Source organism: Schistocerca gregaria, chromosome 7 (genome assembly GCF_023897955.1).
Source record: "Schistocerca gregaria isolate iqSchGreg1 chromosome 7, iqSchGreg1.2, whole genome shotgun sequence".
Taxonomy (NCBI): domain Eukaryota; kingdom Metazoa; phylum Arthropoda; class Insecta; order Orthoptera; family Acrididae; genus Schistocerca; species Schistocerca gregaria.
Window position 1 is genome coordinate 119683406 of NC_064926.1, and position 20135 is coordinate 119703540.

At 41.3% G+C, this 20135-nt stretch overlaps 1 protein-coding gene across 1 annotated transcript in view; it reads left to right on the forward strand.

Moving 5' to 3' along the window:
* The window catches only part of LOC126282207 (modular serine protease-like), a 314749-nt gene that overhangs the window by 265474 nt on the left and 29140 nt on the right, over nucleotides 1–20135 (forward strand). Inside the window, exon 10 of the mRNA XM_049981753.1 lies at nucleotides 17060–17227. Coding sequence (XP_049837710.1) covers nucleotides 17060–17227 — 168 coding nt within the window. The remainder of the gene's footprint in view (nucleotides 1–17059; nucleotides 17228–20135) is intronic.

Consider the following 20135-nt stretch of genomic DNA (forward strand, 5'->3'; position numbering starts at 1 on the left):
CCCCTTGAGAGGGTTAGGAAGTGAACACTGAAGATGGGTCCTGCAGAGTTGCGGACGAGTGCAGGCACTACTCAAATGCCCGAATAATGGGGACATGAGATTCTAGGACAGAATCTTTCAGTTTGGAAAGGTCACGGCAAAGCATCATCTATGGAATGTACCAGCACCGCGTCACACACCAGTGAAGAGGCATAGGAATGTTTGCACTGAGCATTTGTGCATTGGAAGTGACAGTCACATGAGCATCCCTGCAGGCATGTGATCCTCTCCTAATAAGATTCATTGGGCATTTTAATGCAACAAAAATATTTGTGGTATGCAACTGCCACATGAACCTGAAAGTCAAAATACTCCAAAAGACTGGATTTTATCATTATATAAGAAAGAGAGTCTGGTACAGTCTCATGATGTAGTCAATGGATCAATTTATAAATTGAGGGCCAGGAGTTGGGTGTGCTGCTGCATATCATCTGTTGTTCTGTGCACAAGGAAATGTTGCTCCACCCACACTATGTAACAGAGCCTAGATTGCATGCTGCAGCTGAACTCACAGAATGGCAGTAGTGGCAACTGGAAGTTGAGGACTGAGGAGTGGATCTGGTCCAGGTGCCCCACAAATTCTGGTGCTGACTGTGGGAGCGCAGCAAACCTCTCCACAAGAAGTGCATTAGTGTGCAGGATATACTGCAGCAGAAGGATGACAGGATGAGCAATGTACACTTGCTCATCAGTAGCTGCCATGACAAAACAATAGCACAAAAGTACAACCTGGAAAAGACATATGAAAGTCTTTGAAGTACCTTGTCGCCAACTGAAGTGCCCCACTCAGAGTACTTTCACAAGATTGCAACTAGCTGTAATTAGACTATGCTTATGTTAACAAGTAAACTTTGAAAACAGAACAATCTGTTGTTTCTGATGAAGTACAACAAAAGAAGAAAAAAATTCTCCCAAAATTCTCCTCTGTAGTCTGAAAGAAAAGTTTGTCACAAACAATTGTTCTTCAGATCCTTGAAAGTATAGATTACATTCCCTTGACCAATGAAAGCTCTGGCTTGAAAACAATGTATGTATTCAAAGTTCTACCTTATGAGCAGCATGACTTGTCCATAGCTCAGAACTCCGCAGCTCTGAGTACAGATCATGGGAGCACAGCTGTTCACAAGGCAAATGCGACATCTAATCCGAGGCAGTGTCCAAACAGTGATGGCACATCAGTCACTGGATGGTGAAGATGGGACTGTCTCTAGCCAGCTCCACACAGTGAGAAATACTCGCAAGTAGGTTACAATTTTCCTGTTGGCTATCGAAGTTGCAGTGAATGCAGCAAGAGAAGTATGTCTACAGCAAGCAAGCCTCATTGCTATTCTTTATGCCCTGTGGCTGGTTTCCAGGAGTTTCTCTGGAAGCTGGGCTGGTCACTGCGGAGCCCAACTGAACACAAGAGACAAGCAAATAATAACCCACTAAGTATAAATGCATTACCAGTTGGTGGCATCACGAGAAAAGATGAGAGGCATGTCAGATATCACTTGGTGCCACCACATCATTGCCGCTTACATGAGTGGGGCCTCCATGGTCTGCTCTTAACTTTATCAAGAACTTTTCTTCATATAATAATTTTCAGGTATGGATTGGCACCTTCTGTAGGCTTTCCCATATGCAGAAGAACAGGGTTCTACAGCATTCGGGTTTGAGTATCCCTCCCTTGTCAATGGCCATCAATGGTCCGGTGGTGGCTGTGGGGCTTACGGTGTTCCCCTCTTTGTATACTGATGGTTTTTGCATTTATTTTTATTCATCCACATTAGGCATTGCTGGAATCAGACTGCAGGTATCAATACATCAAGCACGGTCTTGGCTCTCGCTCATGGTTTCCATTTTTCAGCTGCCAAGACCTGGAATACACAGTCCTGTCTCCACCATACACTCAATTCTCATTTGGATCTGTACCTTGATAGCCATTCTCTTTGTGGTGGACCTTCACTTTTGAGACTGATCTTTGATGCCCTATTGACATGGCTCCACCATCTTCATCAGCCAAAGGTGAAATGTTGGTTGCACCTCAATGCTCTTTGATGTCTCAGCAATTCCAACTGGGGTGCAGACTGCTCAACTCTGAAATGGCTCTACAAAGCAATGGTCCAGTCCAGTCCTGTCTACATTATGCGAATTTTGCAGACAGTTCAGCATCACCTTCAACATTAAGCATGCTGAACCTGATACACAATTGTGAGGTATGACTGGAAACTGGTGCCTTTCAGACTAGCACCATTGTGAGCCACTAGTGGAGGCTGGGGTTCTACCAGTGTGGGTTCCATGCCAACAACAGTTGATTACTTATGTGTTACACACCTGCTACTACCTAGAGCACAGATCTTTCCAGATACAGAAATCCACCTCCCACCACAGTGGCCGAGGTATGGGGTTATGATCGCCATCCGCATCTGTTCCCATTTTTCTGAACTCTAGTTTTCCCCACTGCCACCTCTTCCCTGCAACCACTCATGTACACCTCTGTGATGACCTCTGACCTCTGTGGTGCATCCCCTGTCCACAGCTCTGTCTTGACCTCTTGACCTGTCACAGGGGAAAAAAAAAAAAAAAAAAAAAAAAAAACCCTCAGCTCATTTTGAGGCCCTCCACCAACAATTCTTCTCCATTCTCGGCACGTCTTGGGGTTCAAAAAAAGCTTGTACTGATGATTCACTGGTTGCCAATCACAATGTCTTTGCCTACATTCATTCAGAATGTAATGAACTCTGCTCCTTGCTGGATGGCTGCAGTGTTTTTACTACAGAGTTGGTAGTGATATCTCATCCTCTTGAACATATATGTTCCTGCAGTGGTGAGTCCTTCCACATCTGTAGAGACTCTTCAAGCAGTTTACATGCTCTTGACCACTGTTATCCTCACTGTCACTTGGTCCTGACTATACAAGATTCACTTTTTGACCTTGAACAATTTGGATAATCGTTGGTCTTGGTCTGGACCCGGGGTCATGTTGGAATCACAGGGAATGAACCTGCTGACAGGCTGGCCAAATTGGCTACTGCCAAGCTGCCTCTTGATACCAGTATTCCAGGCTCAGACTTTCAATTGGTATTATGCCATCAAGTTTTAAGTATTTAGAGTACAGCGTGACATACTCCAATCTTGCCAAACGAACAATGGATTATAGAGGAGACCAAAAATTTGTGGAGACCCTACATATGGGCCTCTAGCAAGGACTCCATCATTTGCCACCTCTGCATAGACCATACGTGTGTGACTCATGGTCATCTCCTCTGACATGAAGATCTGCCCCACTATTGTTGTGGTGTCCTGTTGATGGTGGTTTGCATTTTACTGGACTGTCCTTACCAACCCACCCTGTATTTGTATTTGTATTTGTATTTGTATTTATTTATTTATCCTATGGATCACATATTGTACAAAGTACACATGATATAGGACAAGTCATTTTTCTTAACAAATATGTAGTTTGGAGAAAAAAATAGGCAATGGACTGCCATTTAAAAATGTACACAAAATCGTTCATTGATGAATATAGTAGCTTCACATACAGAGAATACAAACAATTTACATGGGGAACTAAGAAACATGTAGGCAATGTACAGCTACTTTAAATTTACACAAATAATCACTGAGATTACAGAATAATGAAAATGTCAACTGGAAACACAACAGAAGGACAATGTCATTTAAAAACTACATTAAACATGAAATTAACATTGAGATTTCACAGACAATTAAGTTTTAATACTAATAGAATGTGTACTTGTACATTCATAAAGCTAGTTGAAAAATTTTGGGAAGTGAAACTGAAACATAGTTGTGTATAGTAGAAATTAGTTTATTATTTTGCCTACAGAATGTTTTACTCTAATCACAGTATTTTACAAAGGAACTTTATAATTTTTCATTTCCAGGAATTCTCATACTGAATAGAAACAGTGCTTTGTCAGAAATGCCTTTAGTTTATATTTAAATATTGGATATGGAGCAGTTTGTATTTGTTCTGGAATTTTATTGTGTAATACGACACCCAGATGAGTTATATATTTTTGGTATGATGATATCGTTGAAAAAATTTGATGGATATTAGATTGCCCTCTGGTATAATGAACGTGTATATCATTGTTTTGGATTAATTTGCCTGTTCTTGAGAGGTATTCCCTGGTGAATAGGATTGTTTCTTGAATGAATAGGGATGGGATGCTTAGAACATTAAGTTTTATAAATTGAGATTTACATGATTCCAGCTTTTTGACGCCACAGATTATTCTCAGTGCTCTTTTTTGTAGTTTAAATATATTTGTGTTGTGAGTTGAATTTCCCCAAAAGATGATTCCATAGCAGAGCAATGAGTGGAACTGCGCATGGTATGCTTGCATTAGTGTGGATTTACTTGCAGTGGATTTTAGTATCCTTAGTCCATAGCACAATGATGAGAGTTTCTTTGATAAGTTGTTTATATGTGTGTCCCATTTTAAATTTTGTTGGACCCATAGACCCAAAAATTTTGTTGCATTTACATTTTCAATTTTATCATTATTTAACTTTACTTGGATAGTTTTTTGACTGGATGTGGGAATTAGATCGAAGTTGATACATACAGTTTTCCCACTATTAACAATTAGGCCATTTTTGTTAAACCACTCAGAAAGTTTTTTCATAGAGTTATCAGATATTGTCTTCTTGACTTGCTACCTCTAGTGTTATTGGACAATGCCTCCAGCAGCTGAGCTGAGGTTATGCTTCATTCATGAAGGGGGGTTTTTTACCATTGTCTCTAAGAGAGGGTACCTCAGCCTTGTCAGTCCATTGTGGGGTTGGCAGGATGCCATGCTGCCTTTTCTACTCTGAATGAGCAGTAGCTGTCTGTGCTTGGTGGTGTTCCCCAGTCATTACCACACCCACTCTTTTGCTCTTGTACCATCTTCTCATGTGCTCTGTCTGACATGGTGTTCTTCCTCTGTTTTCCTATGTGTGTCTCACCCTGTGAGTGTCACTAGTCTTTTATGGGTATTCTTATAGGGGTGCTTCGAGTAAGGGGTAGGGTGGGGGGTATGTCCCTTATCACAATTTGTGCCTTTGGGGTCCTCTGGATGCTCCCTGGAAGGGTTTCGTGCACTAGGTCCTTCTTTGGTGTGTAGTTTTGTTGACTTGCCTGTTCTGAGTAGGAGGGACTGGTGACCCCATAGTTTGGTCCCTTTCATCATTAAACCAACCAACCAACTGTTCAACTATTTCTTTGAATTCGAGCCTCACCTGGTGTGCACTTCCATAGTTATTTCAGAAGAAATGTCTGGAGTCTCTTAGGGAGACATCATGGCATTTTTTTAAATTTATTTTTTAAATTTATTTATAGTTTGCTTTTACTTATGGTATATTGGGATGTTTTGCTGGTCAGTCTTGCTATGACCACCTTGTAGTTACTAATCCCTGTATCCATCATGATGCTCCCTATTTACTCAGGATTATTTGTTGCTAAGAGGTCAAGTGTGTTTTCACAACTGTTTACACTTCGTGTGGCCTACTGAACTAACTGCTCAAAACATTTTTGTGGGAAAGTATTTAGTACAATTTCTGATGACATTTTATTTCTACTACCAGCTTTGAACATGTATTTTTGGCAATGTATCAAGGGTAGACTGAAGTTACTACCAACTGTAATTATATGAGTGTGTACCTATTTGAAATGAGACTCAAGTTTTCTTTGAGCTGTTCAGCAACTGATTGTTTGGTTGGCTGATTTGGAGGAGGGGACCAGTGAGGTCATCAGTCCAATTCAGCAAATGAATCATCTGAGCCATAACGAAAGAAGGAGGGGGGGGGGGGGGGGGGGGGGAGAGAAACCAGTTATTAATTTATTCCAACTGTCAAGTATAACCTTGACCAATTCTAACTCAAAGGGACTGTCTACTTCAGTTTTACTACAACATAAACTTCTTCTAACAGCAACAAACACACTGCCACCAACTCTGTTCAATCTAACCTTTCTGAAAACCATTAGGTCCTTTGTGAAAATTTTGGCTTTAGTTATCTCTGGCTTTAGCCAGCTATCAGTGTCTATAATGATTTGAGCTTCAGTGCTTTCTATTAAGAGTTGGAGTTCTGGATCTTTCCCAGTACAGCTATGACAGCTTGCAACTACATTAATGAGTGTTTCCCTCTTCCAGTGTCCGTCCTTTATCCTTTGAAACTGAAGCCCTTTCTCCAATTTCAGAGACTCTCTAATGTAAAAACTGCCCAGTCCATTCCACACAGCCCTTGCTACCCATGTACCAGCCTTCTGTGTTTAGTGGACACCTGACTGATTAAGCAGAACCTAAAGCCACACCACCCTGTGGTGCAAGTCGAGATAGCCGAAATTTATGTTGTCACAGAACTGATTGAGTCTTTGACTCAGACCCTCCACTCAGCTCTGTACCAGAGATCCACAATCAGTCCTGTTGATGATGCTACAAATGGTGACCTTTCCCTTCACCTTGCAAGCAAGACTGGCAGTCATTAACACTTCATCTAGCCACTTGAATCCAGAGAGAGCCTCTTCTGATCGAAAACAACTCACATTGTTAATACTGGCATAAGCCATCACTTGCAGTTGGCTGCATGTGTGCTCTTCATGGCATTCAGAAACTTTTGTTCCATATCTGGAACGACTCTTCTCAGTATGCATGTTGAATGCACACTGGATTTCTTCCTCTTCTTGACACCAATATCACTAAAAGACTCCATTACTTGTCTGACATTTGAGCTCCCAACTATGAGTAAATGCCCAGATCTTGTGGGTTGAGAGGCTTACTCCAGAACAGGGTGAGTGACTACATCCAGCTCACATTTTTTTTTCAGTCACATATATTGCCTGAAACCTGCTTATCAGACAAACTGGGAACGCTGTTATATCAGCCCCCTGGAAAGTCTTTTGCTGCCTGGCACACCTTGGAACAACCTCCCACTCAAACACAGGTGAAGGGTCATCCTCAATGCAGACATTAATGAGGGTGGTCACAGTAGTGGACTGATTTAGAGGACATGAAGAATTGCTGAACATGCTGTGTTTCTCAAGTCCAGCCCCTCACAGTGATGCCCTTTGACAACATCCTCAAGCTATGTGACCAAAATCAGCACTGCTGGAATTGAGTGATGGGTTAATGAATCAGCTTGTATCTGAACACAACAATCACAGTCAGTGTTCTTACTACAGATAGCAGACAGTAATTAAAATGCCGAACTGTGTTTGCAAGGATATACAAATATGCAATAAATTTAATATGCTAGACTAAAATGCGCAGAGGAAGTAAAAATATAAGACACTTCTGTTCATTAGAAACTCATTAACATTCACAAACAAAACTTTCAAGTACTACACCACCATCCTGATGAAGATGCAGTGGAATATTGTGCTGATGGTGGAACACAAATGAAATTAGATGACAAAGCTACTTTCCTTGGTGTAATATTAGACAAGTATGTTTCTTGAGAACATCTCAATGATATTGTGTGGATGCCAAAATCAGTAATATCTCTGAACTGAGACTGAGGTGGATGGGTGGCATTTCTAAGTGAACCAGAGCCAAGACAGTTCAGTTTAGATCTGTGAATGGGTTAGTGTGCTCTATCACATGTGTGGCAGCGTTGCCTACAACAAATAATTGCATAGCCATCTGGTATAATGAGTTAACGAAAAAAATATTTATTTGCAAAAACTCACAGTGAGAAGAAATTAAAAAAACAACAGAGAAGTAACCCACATCAATCTTGCACACTTTACATCTGTACGTGTTAATCACCAAGTTATTCACTGCCTTCAAACGTGGCTGTATGTCTTTTGCATTGTGTGGCGCACGGCTGACAGGAAGCGAACTAATGTCTGACCCGGTATCCACCAAAAACCTGGTACCCGTAAGTATGTCTGATACATACAATCTTTTCGAAGCAGGAGGCATATGTATTGACAGTTGCTGTCGCTGACATGAAAACACTGCACTGTGTCTGTACATAACTTGGTTGTCTGAGTAGGCGCACAGTGATGTACATCTTGTAGCATCTCACCCATAACGTTTATGGTACCAACACACCTTATGCTCGTCCTCTTGTTGACTTCATGTTTCACACCCAGCCTGGCCTCTCTTGCACTTAAAGATAACTTGTGGTTGCTGTAGCATGCGTAGCTCCGATCGCAAATCCTCTATTGCATTTTTTAAGTCTCTAATTTCATTTGAACTTTTTGTTGTTTGTCACGTTGCGACTTCAGCACAGTTTACTGTTATATCGTCAGTTTGGATGTGCTGGTAATGGTAGTTACCATATGTGGCATCTGTTGATGTCATTGCGACTGTTGCAGTAGGCTCATGCGTCTTGTAGATTCTGTCTGCAGTGAGCAGCAGTTTGTCAACTAATATTTCGTTGCATATAGCTAGTGTAGTTCTTACTTGCGTTGGTAGCTGTTGTTGCCATACGTGGAGTAACAGGCTACCAGAGACTGTCAAACTATCTACCAGGCTGCATAAATGATGCCAGTATTCTGATGGGATCCTATCTCCCCGTTTCTCTGGGTACAGTAATTGTTCGACTGTGATGTCGACTGACTTCTCACACCAAGAAATTAATTCTTCTTTCAGTCAATAGTATGCTCCTTGTGTACACTGGTGCAGCACCGCCCCTATTTCTGACTGGCTTGCATCTACAACAATAGCTAGCTGTGCGTAGTGAACTGGATGAGCAAGCAACACTGCTTTGCTGAGGCTTTCTTGAAGATCATTAAATGCTTTGTCCATTTCTTGTGTCCACTTAATTATTCATTGGCTTTTGGCATCACGTCCCTTGAGTGCATCAGTGAGTGGTGCTTGCACCATAGCCGTTGCTGGCAGGTGTCGTCTATAAAAATTTATTACTCCCATGTATTGTCATAGCTCTTGGTAGTTTGTCGGTTTTGGAAGGGCCTGTATCACCGCAATCTTCTCTGGCAGAGGAAATATACCTTCTGATGACACAGTATGGCTGAGGAAAGTGACTTGGTTCTTGTGCATGACACATTTATTTTCGTTTAAAACTACTCCGTAGTCAGATAGACACTTGCGAAGTTGACACAGAGCTCTTCATGTGTTTGACTATCCGGAGAGAAAACCAAGATGTCATCAAGATAAGCAAAGCAAAATGTTAATCCCTTTATCACCTTGTCAATAAAACGCTGTGAAGTTTATCATAGTCTATAATTTCTGAAGTCCCGCAAAACGTGAAAAATAGTCAGCCACTAAATTTTCTGTGCCTCTTAAATGGTGTATATCTGTTGTGAACTGACTTATGAACTCAATATAATGGAACTGTCTTGGTGAGCACTTATCACTGGTGTTTTTAAAAGCCGATGTTATGGGTTTGTGGTCTGTAAGCACAGTCACTGGTCTAGCCTCTATTTGTGGGTGGAAGTATTGAATTGCTTCAAAGATCACGAACAATGTGTGTGGCTGAGAAGGCATGAATGGGGGTGCCCATAATTGTAACTGGACAGTCAAACACATGAACAGCATCTGTGTCAACTTTGCGAGCATCTATCTGACTACGGAGTCATTTTAAACAAAAATAAATGTGTCATGATCAAGAATCAGGTCACTTTCCTCAGCCATACTGTGTCATCAGAAGGTATATTGCCTCTGCCAAAGAAGATTGCCGCAATACAGGCCCTTCCAAAACCAACAAACTACCAAGAGCTACAATGATACATGGGAGTAATAAATTTTTATCGACGTCACCTGCCAGCACCCGCTGCGGTGCAAGCACCACTCACTGATGCCCTCAAGGAACGAGATGCCAAAGGTTGACGAATAATTAAGTGGACACAAGAACTGGGCAAAGCATTTAATGATCTTCAAGCAAGCCTCAGCAAAGCAGTGTTGCTCGCTCACCCAGTTCACTACGCACAGCTAGCTATTGTTGTAGACGCGAGCCAGTCAGCAACAGGGGTGGCACTGCACCAGCATGCAGAAGGGCAATGGCAACCACTACGGTTTTTCTCTAAAAAGTTACAGACTGCACAACAGAAATGGAGCGCGTATGACAGAGAATTGATTGCGATCTATGAACAATTCGATACTTCCGGCCACAAATAGAGGCTAGACCAGTGACTGTGTTTACAGACCACGAACCCATAACATCAGCTTTTAAAAACACCAGTGATAAGTGCACACCAAGACAGTTCTGTTATATTGAGTTCATAAGTCAGTTCACGACAGATATACGCCATTTAAGAGGTACAGAAAGTTTAGTGGCTGACTATTTTTTACGTGTTCGCGGAATTTCAGAAATTATAGACTATGATAAACTTGCAGTGGAACAGACCAAGGATGCAGAGCTACGACATCTGTTAAATGGCCCGTCTACAGGTCTGAAGTTCAAGCAAATTCTGGTGCCTAACTCCAAGCGGAAGCTGTGGTGTGACTCTTCTCAAGGCAGACCAAGACCATTCATTTTAGAAATACTGTGCAAGATGGCATTTGACAGTGTCCACACACTAGCGAACCCAGGAGCCAATGCCACAATCAAGCTGCTGACAGACTGCTATGTGTGGCCTTCTACAAAAAGAGACACGCGCCTTTGGGTACGTTCCCGCATACCTTGTCAACAAAGTAAAGTAGGACGACATGTGCGTGCTGATATTGGAGATTTTCAAGGTACCTTTGCTAGATTTGCACACGTTCATGTGGACCTGGTTGGACCTCTCCCACAGTCAGAGGGTTACAGATATTTGTTTACGGCCATAGATAGGTGCACAAGATGGGCAGAAGCAACTCCAATAGTCGATATTTCAGCTGAAACTACTGCTAAGACGTTTCTGTGTACGTGTGTTGCCCGTTTTGGTTGCCCCCTTCATGTCACAACCGACCAAGGACGTCAGTTCAAACCTACGTTGTTCCTCGAGCTATCCAAAATGTGCCGTTTCCAACTCCACCACACGACTACCTATCGCCCTGCCAGTAATGGTATGGTCGAACGATGGCACAGAAAACTCAAAGCAGCGTTGATGTGTCATCAAGAGAGATGGATGGAAGCATTACCATTAGTGTTGTTAGGCCTGCGGACAGCTCACAAACCCGATATTGGTGCATCAGTTGCCGAGATGGTTTACAGTGAACCCCTACAGATTCCTGCAAATCATTTAGCACCAACCTCACTATCTGGATCAGAGGGCCTCACACACTGGGAGCAGCAGCTAAAACGTCACTGCACAAACATATGTTACCTGCCACCTTCTCGTCATGGCAACTGTAAGATGTTTGTACACAAAGACTTGTACAATTGCTCTCACATAATGTTGCGAACAGACTCAGTCAAATTGTCTTTACAACCACCATATATGGGCCCATTTCGGGTGCTGAGTAGAAATAAGCATACCGTGGACACAATGTACAATGGTGTTCCGACAAAGGTATCTGTTGAACGTGTCAAGCCAGCATAGGTTTTACCCTCTTCAACCTCTGACACCACGCCTGTGCGTCAACACATGATGGACACAGAGCATACCAAAACACCGCTCAGTACATCATCCAAGACAGGTGAATCACCACCACAAACAACAATGTCACCGCCCCTGAGACACCCAACGCACACCAGAGCTGGACGTTGAATAAAATTCAAGTATCAAGATATCCCTGGGGTTCCGTACTTTAAGGGGGGGGGGGGGGGGGGACTGTGTGGCAGTGATATTTTTCATGTCTGGTGCAAAATGATATCAAAAGTGTGCGAGAGTTTTTTTTTTTTTGTAATGTGTTGTTTTTTATCTTTGCCATAAGACTATGGAATCTCCTAGTTTTTGTTACTTCTCTGTTTTTTTTTTTTTTTAGTTTCTTCTCATTGTGAGTTTTCACGAATAAATATTTTTTCATTAACTCACTATATCCAGATGGCTATGCAATTATTTGTTGTAGGCAAGTCGCCTACATATGCTATACGATTACTACTGGTATGTTCTCTGCAACCAGTAGGCAAATCCACCACATTTGTGACCTGTGACAAAAATGTAATGCAGATGATTCATTCCATACCATAATAATACACAGTGACATTACATCCATCTTGAATCAGTTAAACCACACCACCAAACCCTTGAGACTGTGCATCATGGATTAACATGAATGACATGCATCATTAGTGTTGCTAGTGTAATGACTCTCAAGCAGTGCTCCAATACTAAATAAATACAACTACGAGTGTTGCTTCTCAAAATGACGTATGTTGTGGCATGCCATGACAGTGGCCACCACCAAATGGTTTTCTGTTGTACTTTGACCAGGATAAGTTCACAATCCAGTAGGACAATAATGAGATTCCCATATCAACCACATTGCTGACGCTATTCAGAAATACAACCACCAAATATTGCAGAGTTCAACTATCAGATCTACAACCATGCCACAAGTGTTTCATGATACTTCATTGTTTAAACCATTTGGTTTGACAATATCAGTGCAACCACAAATGGGTCATACCTCGGGCCAGGATCCCAGCATACAGCCTGAGTTGCTGTCATTCCACCCAGAATAATTGCCACTTTGATTCGCAACAGTGGACTGTTTATTCACTTCATTTGGTATCTTGGATGATAACTCTCATTTTATGATATTAATCTGCCTCTTAGCAGAGCTTGCCAACATTACTAGTGATGTCATCCTTGCACCAACCAAAAGAAACAAATATGAAGTGGCAAAAACCGCCTACTACAACTCTTGTCACACACCCATGACCAACAACTGAAACAGGCAATCTATCATGAACAACTTGTCAATGAAACATTGTCCCAGCTGTAGCACTGATTACAGATGCTATTCAATGGGAACCTCTTGCCAGATGTGGCATTATGGGCTCTATGGATTGTTGAGCTTCCACTGCACCTATGACTTGGCATGACTACTCACAAGACAGAGCCACTACAGAAGTTATGCCTGGCACACAGAATATTCACTGTGCTACAGCATAGACAACACATCAATGCTGTGAACAGTAAAATGCTGCGCAATGCTGCACCTCAGCCAAATGCCGCGCACAACAAACTGCTTCGACCTGTGCCAGAAATGCATGATGGTGATGTGACTGCATCCAGGCAGGACACTGACCTGTGCAATACACATACCACTGTTGTCCCAGATGGCAATGATGCACCACTTCAAGGACACAGAGTCATTGGTATCATGCTCAGTTTAGTGGCACTGCATGGAACTGGCAGCCCACTGCGACTACTACAGCTCCTCCAAGCTCCAAATGCAGGATGCAGTGACTGCACTGGCCCATGCTGACACACCAAGCCGCCAATGCCCACAACAAATGGAATAAATATTATCTGCACCACTTCCTCCATTCAGAGAAAGACTCTACTGAAACATGTAAATACTTCCTTGTTGCTGTAGGGTCAGACATCAGTGTTGTACTGTACAACACTATTTGGTGCAACATCCCTACAATTCTCCACTGCAAATGACCCATCTACCAACATACATGGAACCACTAACTTTACCTTGGAATTAAGCTCTGACCAACAATTTCCATGGAGCTTCTTCATTACAGATGTGAGTGTACCAGTGGGAGGAATTAACTGCCTGGGGCACTTTCACCTTTCACCTGATTCAAAAACTGCAGCACTACCACATCACACCACCAGACAATTCACCTTGCCCTCCTTCTCTGTCAGAAACTACCTCATACACAATGCATGGCAGTTATCCTATCCCAGATATTCAAGATATTACACACCCTCTCAAAGGTGCCACTATTTTCACCATCATTAATTGCAAGAAAGCTCACCTCCAAATACCTGTTACTCCAGATGACGTCTCAAGGATTGCAATAATAATACCTTTTGGGCTCTTTAAGTTCCTTTTCTTGCCTTATGGTTTAAAGAATACAGCTCAAATTTGGTAACACTTCATCAACAGGATCATATTCAAATTCAGTTTTTGTTATGCTTACCTGGATGCTATTCTGCTATTTTCAGCCACCCCATATGATCACAAATGACATCTGAAACTAGTTCTCCCTGCCCTGCAGGACACAGACATGATCATGAATGAGGATGTATCACAATAACAAAATACTGAAGTGACCTTCTTTGGACATGTACTGAATGCAACAAGAATTAAACCCACCTAGAATGTGTGGAACTCTTAATGCAGTCACCTCCTCCATAGAATTACGAAGAACTAAGCCACTTTCTAGGCTTTATAAAAGTCTATCAACACATGCAGCAGCAGTAGGAGGGGCTGCTCTCACAGATATTCTTTCTGTGCTGAATATACAAAGAAATAGGACATTAGAATGGACTGTCAAAATGCAAAAAGCATTCAGAGTAGCCAATAATGTTGGTAAAGTGATCACCGTGGTGCATGCAGTATCCAGTGCTCAACTCACTGTTGCAACAGACGCTAGTGATAAAGCACTCAGAGTGGTCTTACGAGAAGTTATGGCTGGCTAAGTACGAACACTTTATTTCTTCTACAAAAAAAGAAAAGGAAAAAAAAAAAAGAATTTGACTGTCTAGCAGTCCAAATGGTTATCATCTCAATCTCAGAACACAACATACAATAGACATTTGTCATCTACGTGTTGCTAACAACATAGCTGCAGACTACCTCTAATGGGTCAGTGCCATTTCTTTTCAACTAGACTATGACAAATGTGAATAACAAAATGGCTCTGAGCACTATGGGACTTAACATCTATGGTCATCAGTCTGTGAATAACAGCATTAAGCCATGACCATTACAGATTTACTTGAAAAAGATTCCACCAATTTTTGCATAAGGTGGTAGACAGTTCCAGGGACTAACACACAGGTACTATGCGATGTGTCCCAAAACAGAATTTGGCTACTATTTCCCACATCCATGCACCACACAGTTTTAAATTCAGTTGACAGCCTGGTGCACCACAGGGTTAGGCAAGCAGTACAGTTCATCACTAAACATTTCGTTTGACTGAAGAAAAAAAGAGTCAGACCTGGGTACAGGCCTGTCTGGTGTGCCGGTGCAGCAAATTTGATGATCATACACAAGCTCAACTAGGTCACATAAATATACCAAGAACATGTTTCTGCCACATGTGTCTAGACCTTGTAGGTAACCTTCTGGAATCAAAATGGTACAGATACTGACTATCAATTATCGACAGAGCTTTTTGGGTAGAAGCAGTCCTAATAAAAGCCATAACACCAGAGGCAATAGTTTGCCCATTTATAGATGCTTGGGCAGCTCGATTTGGCAGCCATGAAATGAGAATGGTGGATAAGGGATGACAGTTTGAATCTGCACTATTCAAGTTGCTCTGCAACCTCTGAGGCATTATATGCAATTGCACAACTGTGTACCACCCTCAGAGTAGCAGGCCTGTCAAGAGGTGGCTTGTAACTCTCAAGGCAGTACCTGTGTGCCACAGATGGCTGTGGATGGAAGATTAACCTTGTGTTTTACTAGGCATTCACACGGCATTCACAGAAGACTGTATCTTCACATTTGTCAACAGAAAGTATACTTACTATCAAAGTCCCAAAGGAATCACAACAACCACCACAACATCAGACTGCTGCAGAGAGAGAGAGAGAGAGAGAGAGAGAGAGAGAGAGAGAGAGAGAGAGAGAGAGAGAGAGAGAACATAGTCTCTTTCTACAATAGTCTGGGGGGTCTGGGGGCTAAGTGAAACACAAATTTCCCAGTAGTAACACCACTATCCTCACACAAGACAATAAAAACAAATAGCAGAACCATAAGTTTTAGGAGCTTGTAACCTACTCATGTGATTGTCTCCATGTACATCTTCTAATATTACCCTCCCACACTTATCACTATTAAAATTCTCTGTCTATAAAAGTTTAGAAAGCTCAATGAGGCATGCAATATATATAAAAGAAAACTTTTTACTTATTTTCATTACCTTGTTGTTGTTGGCTCCAAGTCTTGTTGTGTCTAGGGGTAAATTCTTGAAGCTGTAAGTTTTGTAATGCTGTGGCTTCTTGTTGAACTGAATAACTGATCAAGATTTGACTGCTGCTAGGAATATCTGCTTATTTTATCCCATTCTTTTATATCACACCAACTTCACAATTCCACTTCAAAACACTAATTCACATTGTTGTTGACAAAGTTAGAAATATACATGCATTTTCCTCAGAGACATGCCCTCTTCTACTTAACATTCTGCAGTACTCACAAAAATCCAAAGAGTTTACAAAACAAAAGAGTTCACAAACTTTCTTAACAACAGAAGAATCATCATCAAGAGATAACATTATTATATAAATGAATATGGAAATAAATTTAATAATTAGCTTTAGATTGTGGAATTAATTATATGAATTTTAAGCATACACGAAATTTCATAATTTCAAATATTTTTAAAAGAAGAGCAACTTTAACTGTACATACAGAGTACTAACACATTAATTTCTTTTTACATATTTTAGCGCAAAACATAACACATCGTATACAAAATCATATGAATTTCATTCAGTTAAACAGCCGAGAATATTTACTTATACACAAATTGGTAGTAGACAAGAGGAGGGTGACCAATTACAATCTTCTATACTATCCGATGGACTTCAGGCAATAGTGCTGTATCTACATATTGCTTAATGCCTGTCTTATATAATTAACCACATAACCAAAAGATAGTGTAGTTTTTATTTTTTTAATTACTTCCTGTTTACATCAGTCTAAAAGAATTAAATTTAGTGTCAGTTAACATGATATGTTGTGATCCATTTCATCTGTTGTGTACTTCATATGTCCATACTGCAATATTTTTAATCATCAGATCTACAGAAGATGTATGGTGTGTACATCAAACATCAGTAAAAAATAAAATAAATACTACTTACATGTAATATTTGACAATATTTGTGAACATGAGTGCTTGTATTTTTTAAAAATATCTTTAGAGTCATTTGCTTCTACATTTTGTTACTTATACTAACGTTAAACATCAGTAAAAATCTTATTTGCTGACAAAAAAGAAAATTTTTGTTTATATTCACATAAACTGAAATAATATTTGTTTCTGATATTTGCAGGTAAAGTTTATTGATATTCCTCAAAGTTTCCAAGGGGCATCTATGGCCTATCATGATGACATTGCTGTACTGGTCATGGATTCCCCATTTCCGCTAACTGAGATGATTCGTCCTGTGTGTGTGGATTGGGATAATCTTTACTATGTTGGACCAGGTGATAAGGGACATGTATGTTGAACCCAGTAAGGAAACAACTGGTGATGTTTTACTTAGTTGTAAGACAGTGAAATTAAATATGCGCCATGAATTTATTATTACTTGATAGCATGATCAGTTTATTTGGCTCTCCTAATACTGCAGATTATGACTAGATGTATAATACTATCATGTCCATAGGAACATAGTAGAATGCCTTTGCACAGTTCCATATTAGTAACATGTACAGAAAAATTGGTAAACAAATCCATCTATCAGAGTGCTTCAAATTAATGCCTGTCAAACAATGGTAACTCCAGGTTGAAATATCAGCAATGTAATGAAAAGATAGGTTGCTACTTATCATAAAGATGACCTGTTAAGCTGCAGACAGCCGCAACTATGGATGCTTACACATGAGCTTTTGGTGACAGCCTTTGTCGGAAAAGGGAACACACATTTTCATTCACACAAGCAAGCAACCTCATGCACACATGACCACCATCTTTGGCAGACTGGATGGAGGGAATTCTGATCTGAGCTGCCAGATGTGGCAGTCATGTGTGCTTGAGATGTGCTTGCTTGTGTGAAGAATGTGTGTGTTTCCTTTTCTGATGAAGGTCATGGCTGAAAGCTAATGTGCAAATATCTTTTACTTGTTCCTGTCTGCAACTTAATGTGTCATCTTTATGATAAGTGGCAATCTATCTTTTCCTTATATTGTTAAATTAATAACTGTGGTATATAAAAAGAAATCCTAATGAAAAGTTATATTAATAATGGGAAAATCTAACAAAACAAAATCTGGGATGAAATAACAGGATGATTATTAGGAAAGATTTTTACTTCCACAGACAACAGACAGGAAGTACTGAACAGCAAAACGACACATTTAATAGTAGACTGTTGGGCTTTAATTCTCAGATAAAGTCCTTTGTCAGGTGGAGAATCACATACACACATTCATACATTCACAGGTCACACACACATGGCCGCTGTTATCTGCAAGTGCTGTTTCTCCAATGGGGTGAATGGTGACCTTGACTGGGGTGGTAATGGGTGTACAGAAGAGGCATGGGCCATGTGCAGAGCAGTCAAGTAGAGATGGGGAAAGTGCTGTATTCCTTCTTGTGGGAGCATACATGGTTGTTGTGGACTGATAGGTGCAGCAGCAGGAGGCTGTGCTGAGGAGGGAATGAATAGGAGAGAAACAGAAAAAGGGAAAGGGCTGTGACAGTGAGTAGAAAGGACAAATGTCTGGAAAGGGAGCGGGGAAGATAGACAGGTAGATGGACTAGCAATTGTTGATACCTGCTGCTTCTGGTGGGGGGGAACTGTTTTCGAAGGGTCGGAGGTAAGAATCCAGATGATATGGGCTGTGAAGTAGCCACTGAAGTCAAGTACACCATGCTGATTTTGCAGGGTGTCCCTTACAATTCAATGGTTCTGTGGTCTCTTGAACAGAATTGGCAGTAGGGAGGATGTGTGGGACAGGTCTTGCAGCCAGGTCTTTACAAGGGTATGAGCCCTGGGGCAACGGGTTGGAAGAAGCAGCATGGCAGGGATGGATGAGGATATTGTGAAGGTTGTGTGCGACGTGTGGAGGGGATTTTTCCAGTATCAGCACGCAACAAGAGATAGTCAAAATCCTGGTCGGGAATGTGATGTACTTGTTCCAGTCCTGGAGGGTACCGAGTCACTGGACAGTGGTTATGTTGGAAGGTTGACACGTGCTCCAGAGGTCAAGATGCAAGAAATCTGTTCCTGTACAAAGTGGGAGGGTAATTTCAGTCTGTGAAGGCCTCAGCAAGGCCCAAGGCTTTTTTTGAGAGTGAATGCTCATCATAATTCAACTGTGGATGGCTAGGCTATATGGAAGGGGCTTCTTGGTGTGTAATGGGTGTCATCTGCTGAATTAATGTGTTCTGTTGTTTGGTGGGTTTTATATGAACAAAGGTATTGATGGAGCCACCTTTGAGGTGGTTTGTTGGGCTTAGGTGGAACAAGTGAAGTGTATGGGGGAAATGTGGACATTCTGGAGGAATATGGATAGGGTGTCCTCACCCTCAGAGCAAATCACAAAGATGTCATCTGTGGATTTGAACCAGTTTGGTGTTTTGGGATTCTGACTTGTTGGAAATGATACCCCCAGATTACACACAAATAGGTTGGTATAGAATAGTGCCATGTGGGTGCCAGTGGCTATGTGATGGATTTGTTTGTACGTGAGACATTCAAAAGAGAAGTAACTCCGGGTGATGTTTTTGGTCATGGTGACCAGGAAGGAGGTTGTAGGTTTGAAATCAGTCAGGTGTTGGAAAAATTACTGTTCAATGTTAGCAATGCCATGGACATTACAGATGTTGATGTAGAGGGAGGGTACATCAAAAGTGATGACCAGGGTGCCTGATGGTAAAGTTACAGAAGCCCACTCATAACTTCCATACTCTAACTTCCAGATATACTAATCTGCCACACATTATAAAACTCTCTCCTCCACCCTACAGAAGACAGAACCTAAACAAGCCCACAATGCAGTTATGAACCTCTCCTCAAAAAGCCTCAGTGTTGAAGAAGTATCAGTCTTTTTCTGAAGGCCTCATCTTTTGCCCCACTCCAAAATTCAATCATGCTGGACTTGTTAAAGATTTCCTCTATGTGTCCTTACAATGGAAACACTTCTTCATCACCAACTTTATCAATCAGACTCAAACCTAAAACCAATACTGAACACTACTGTTACTCAGTTTACTACTCCATCTAATTGTGATGCACCCCTATCCCCCTGCCTCCCTTTACAGAATTTCTAATCCTTAAACCTCACCTCACCACTGTGTCTCAACTTTGCACCTGCAGAAAGAATTGCAACTCACCACCTAAAAGCAGATCCTGACCTGATAATCCTGCCTGCTGACAATGGTTGCGCTGCAGTTGTAATGAA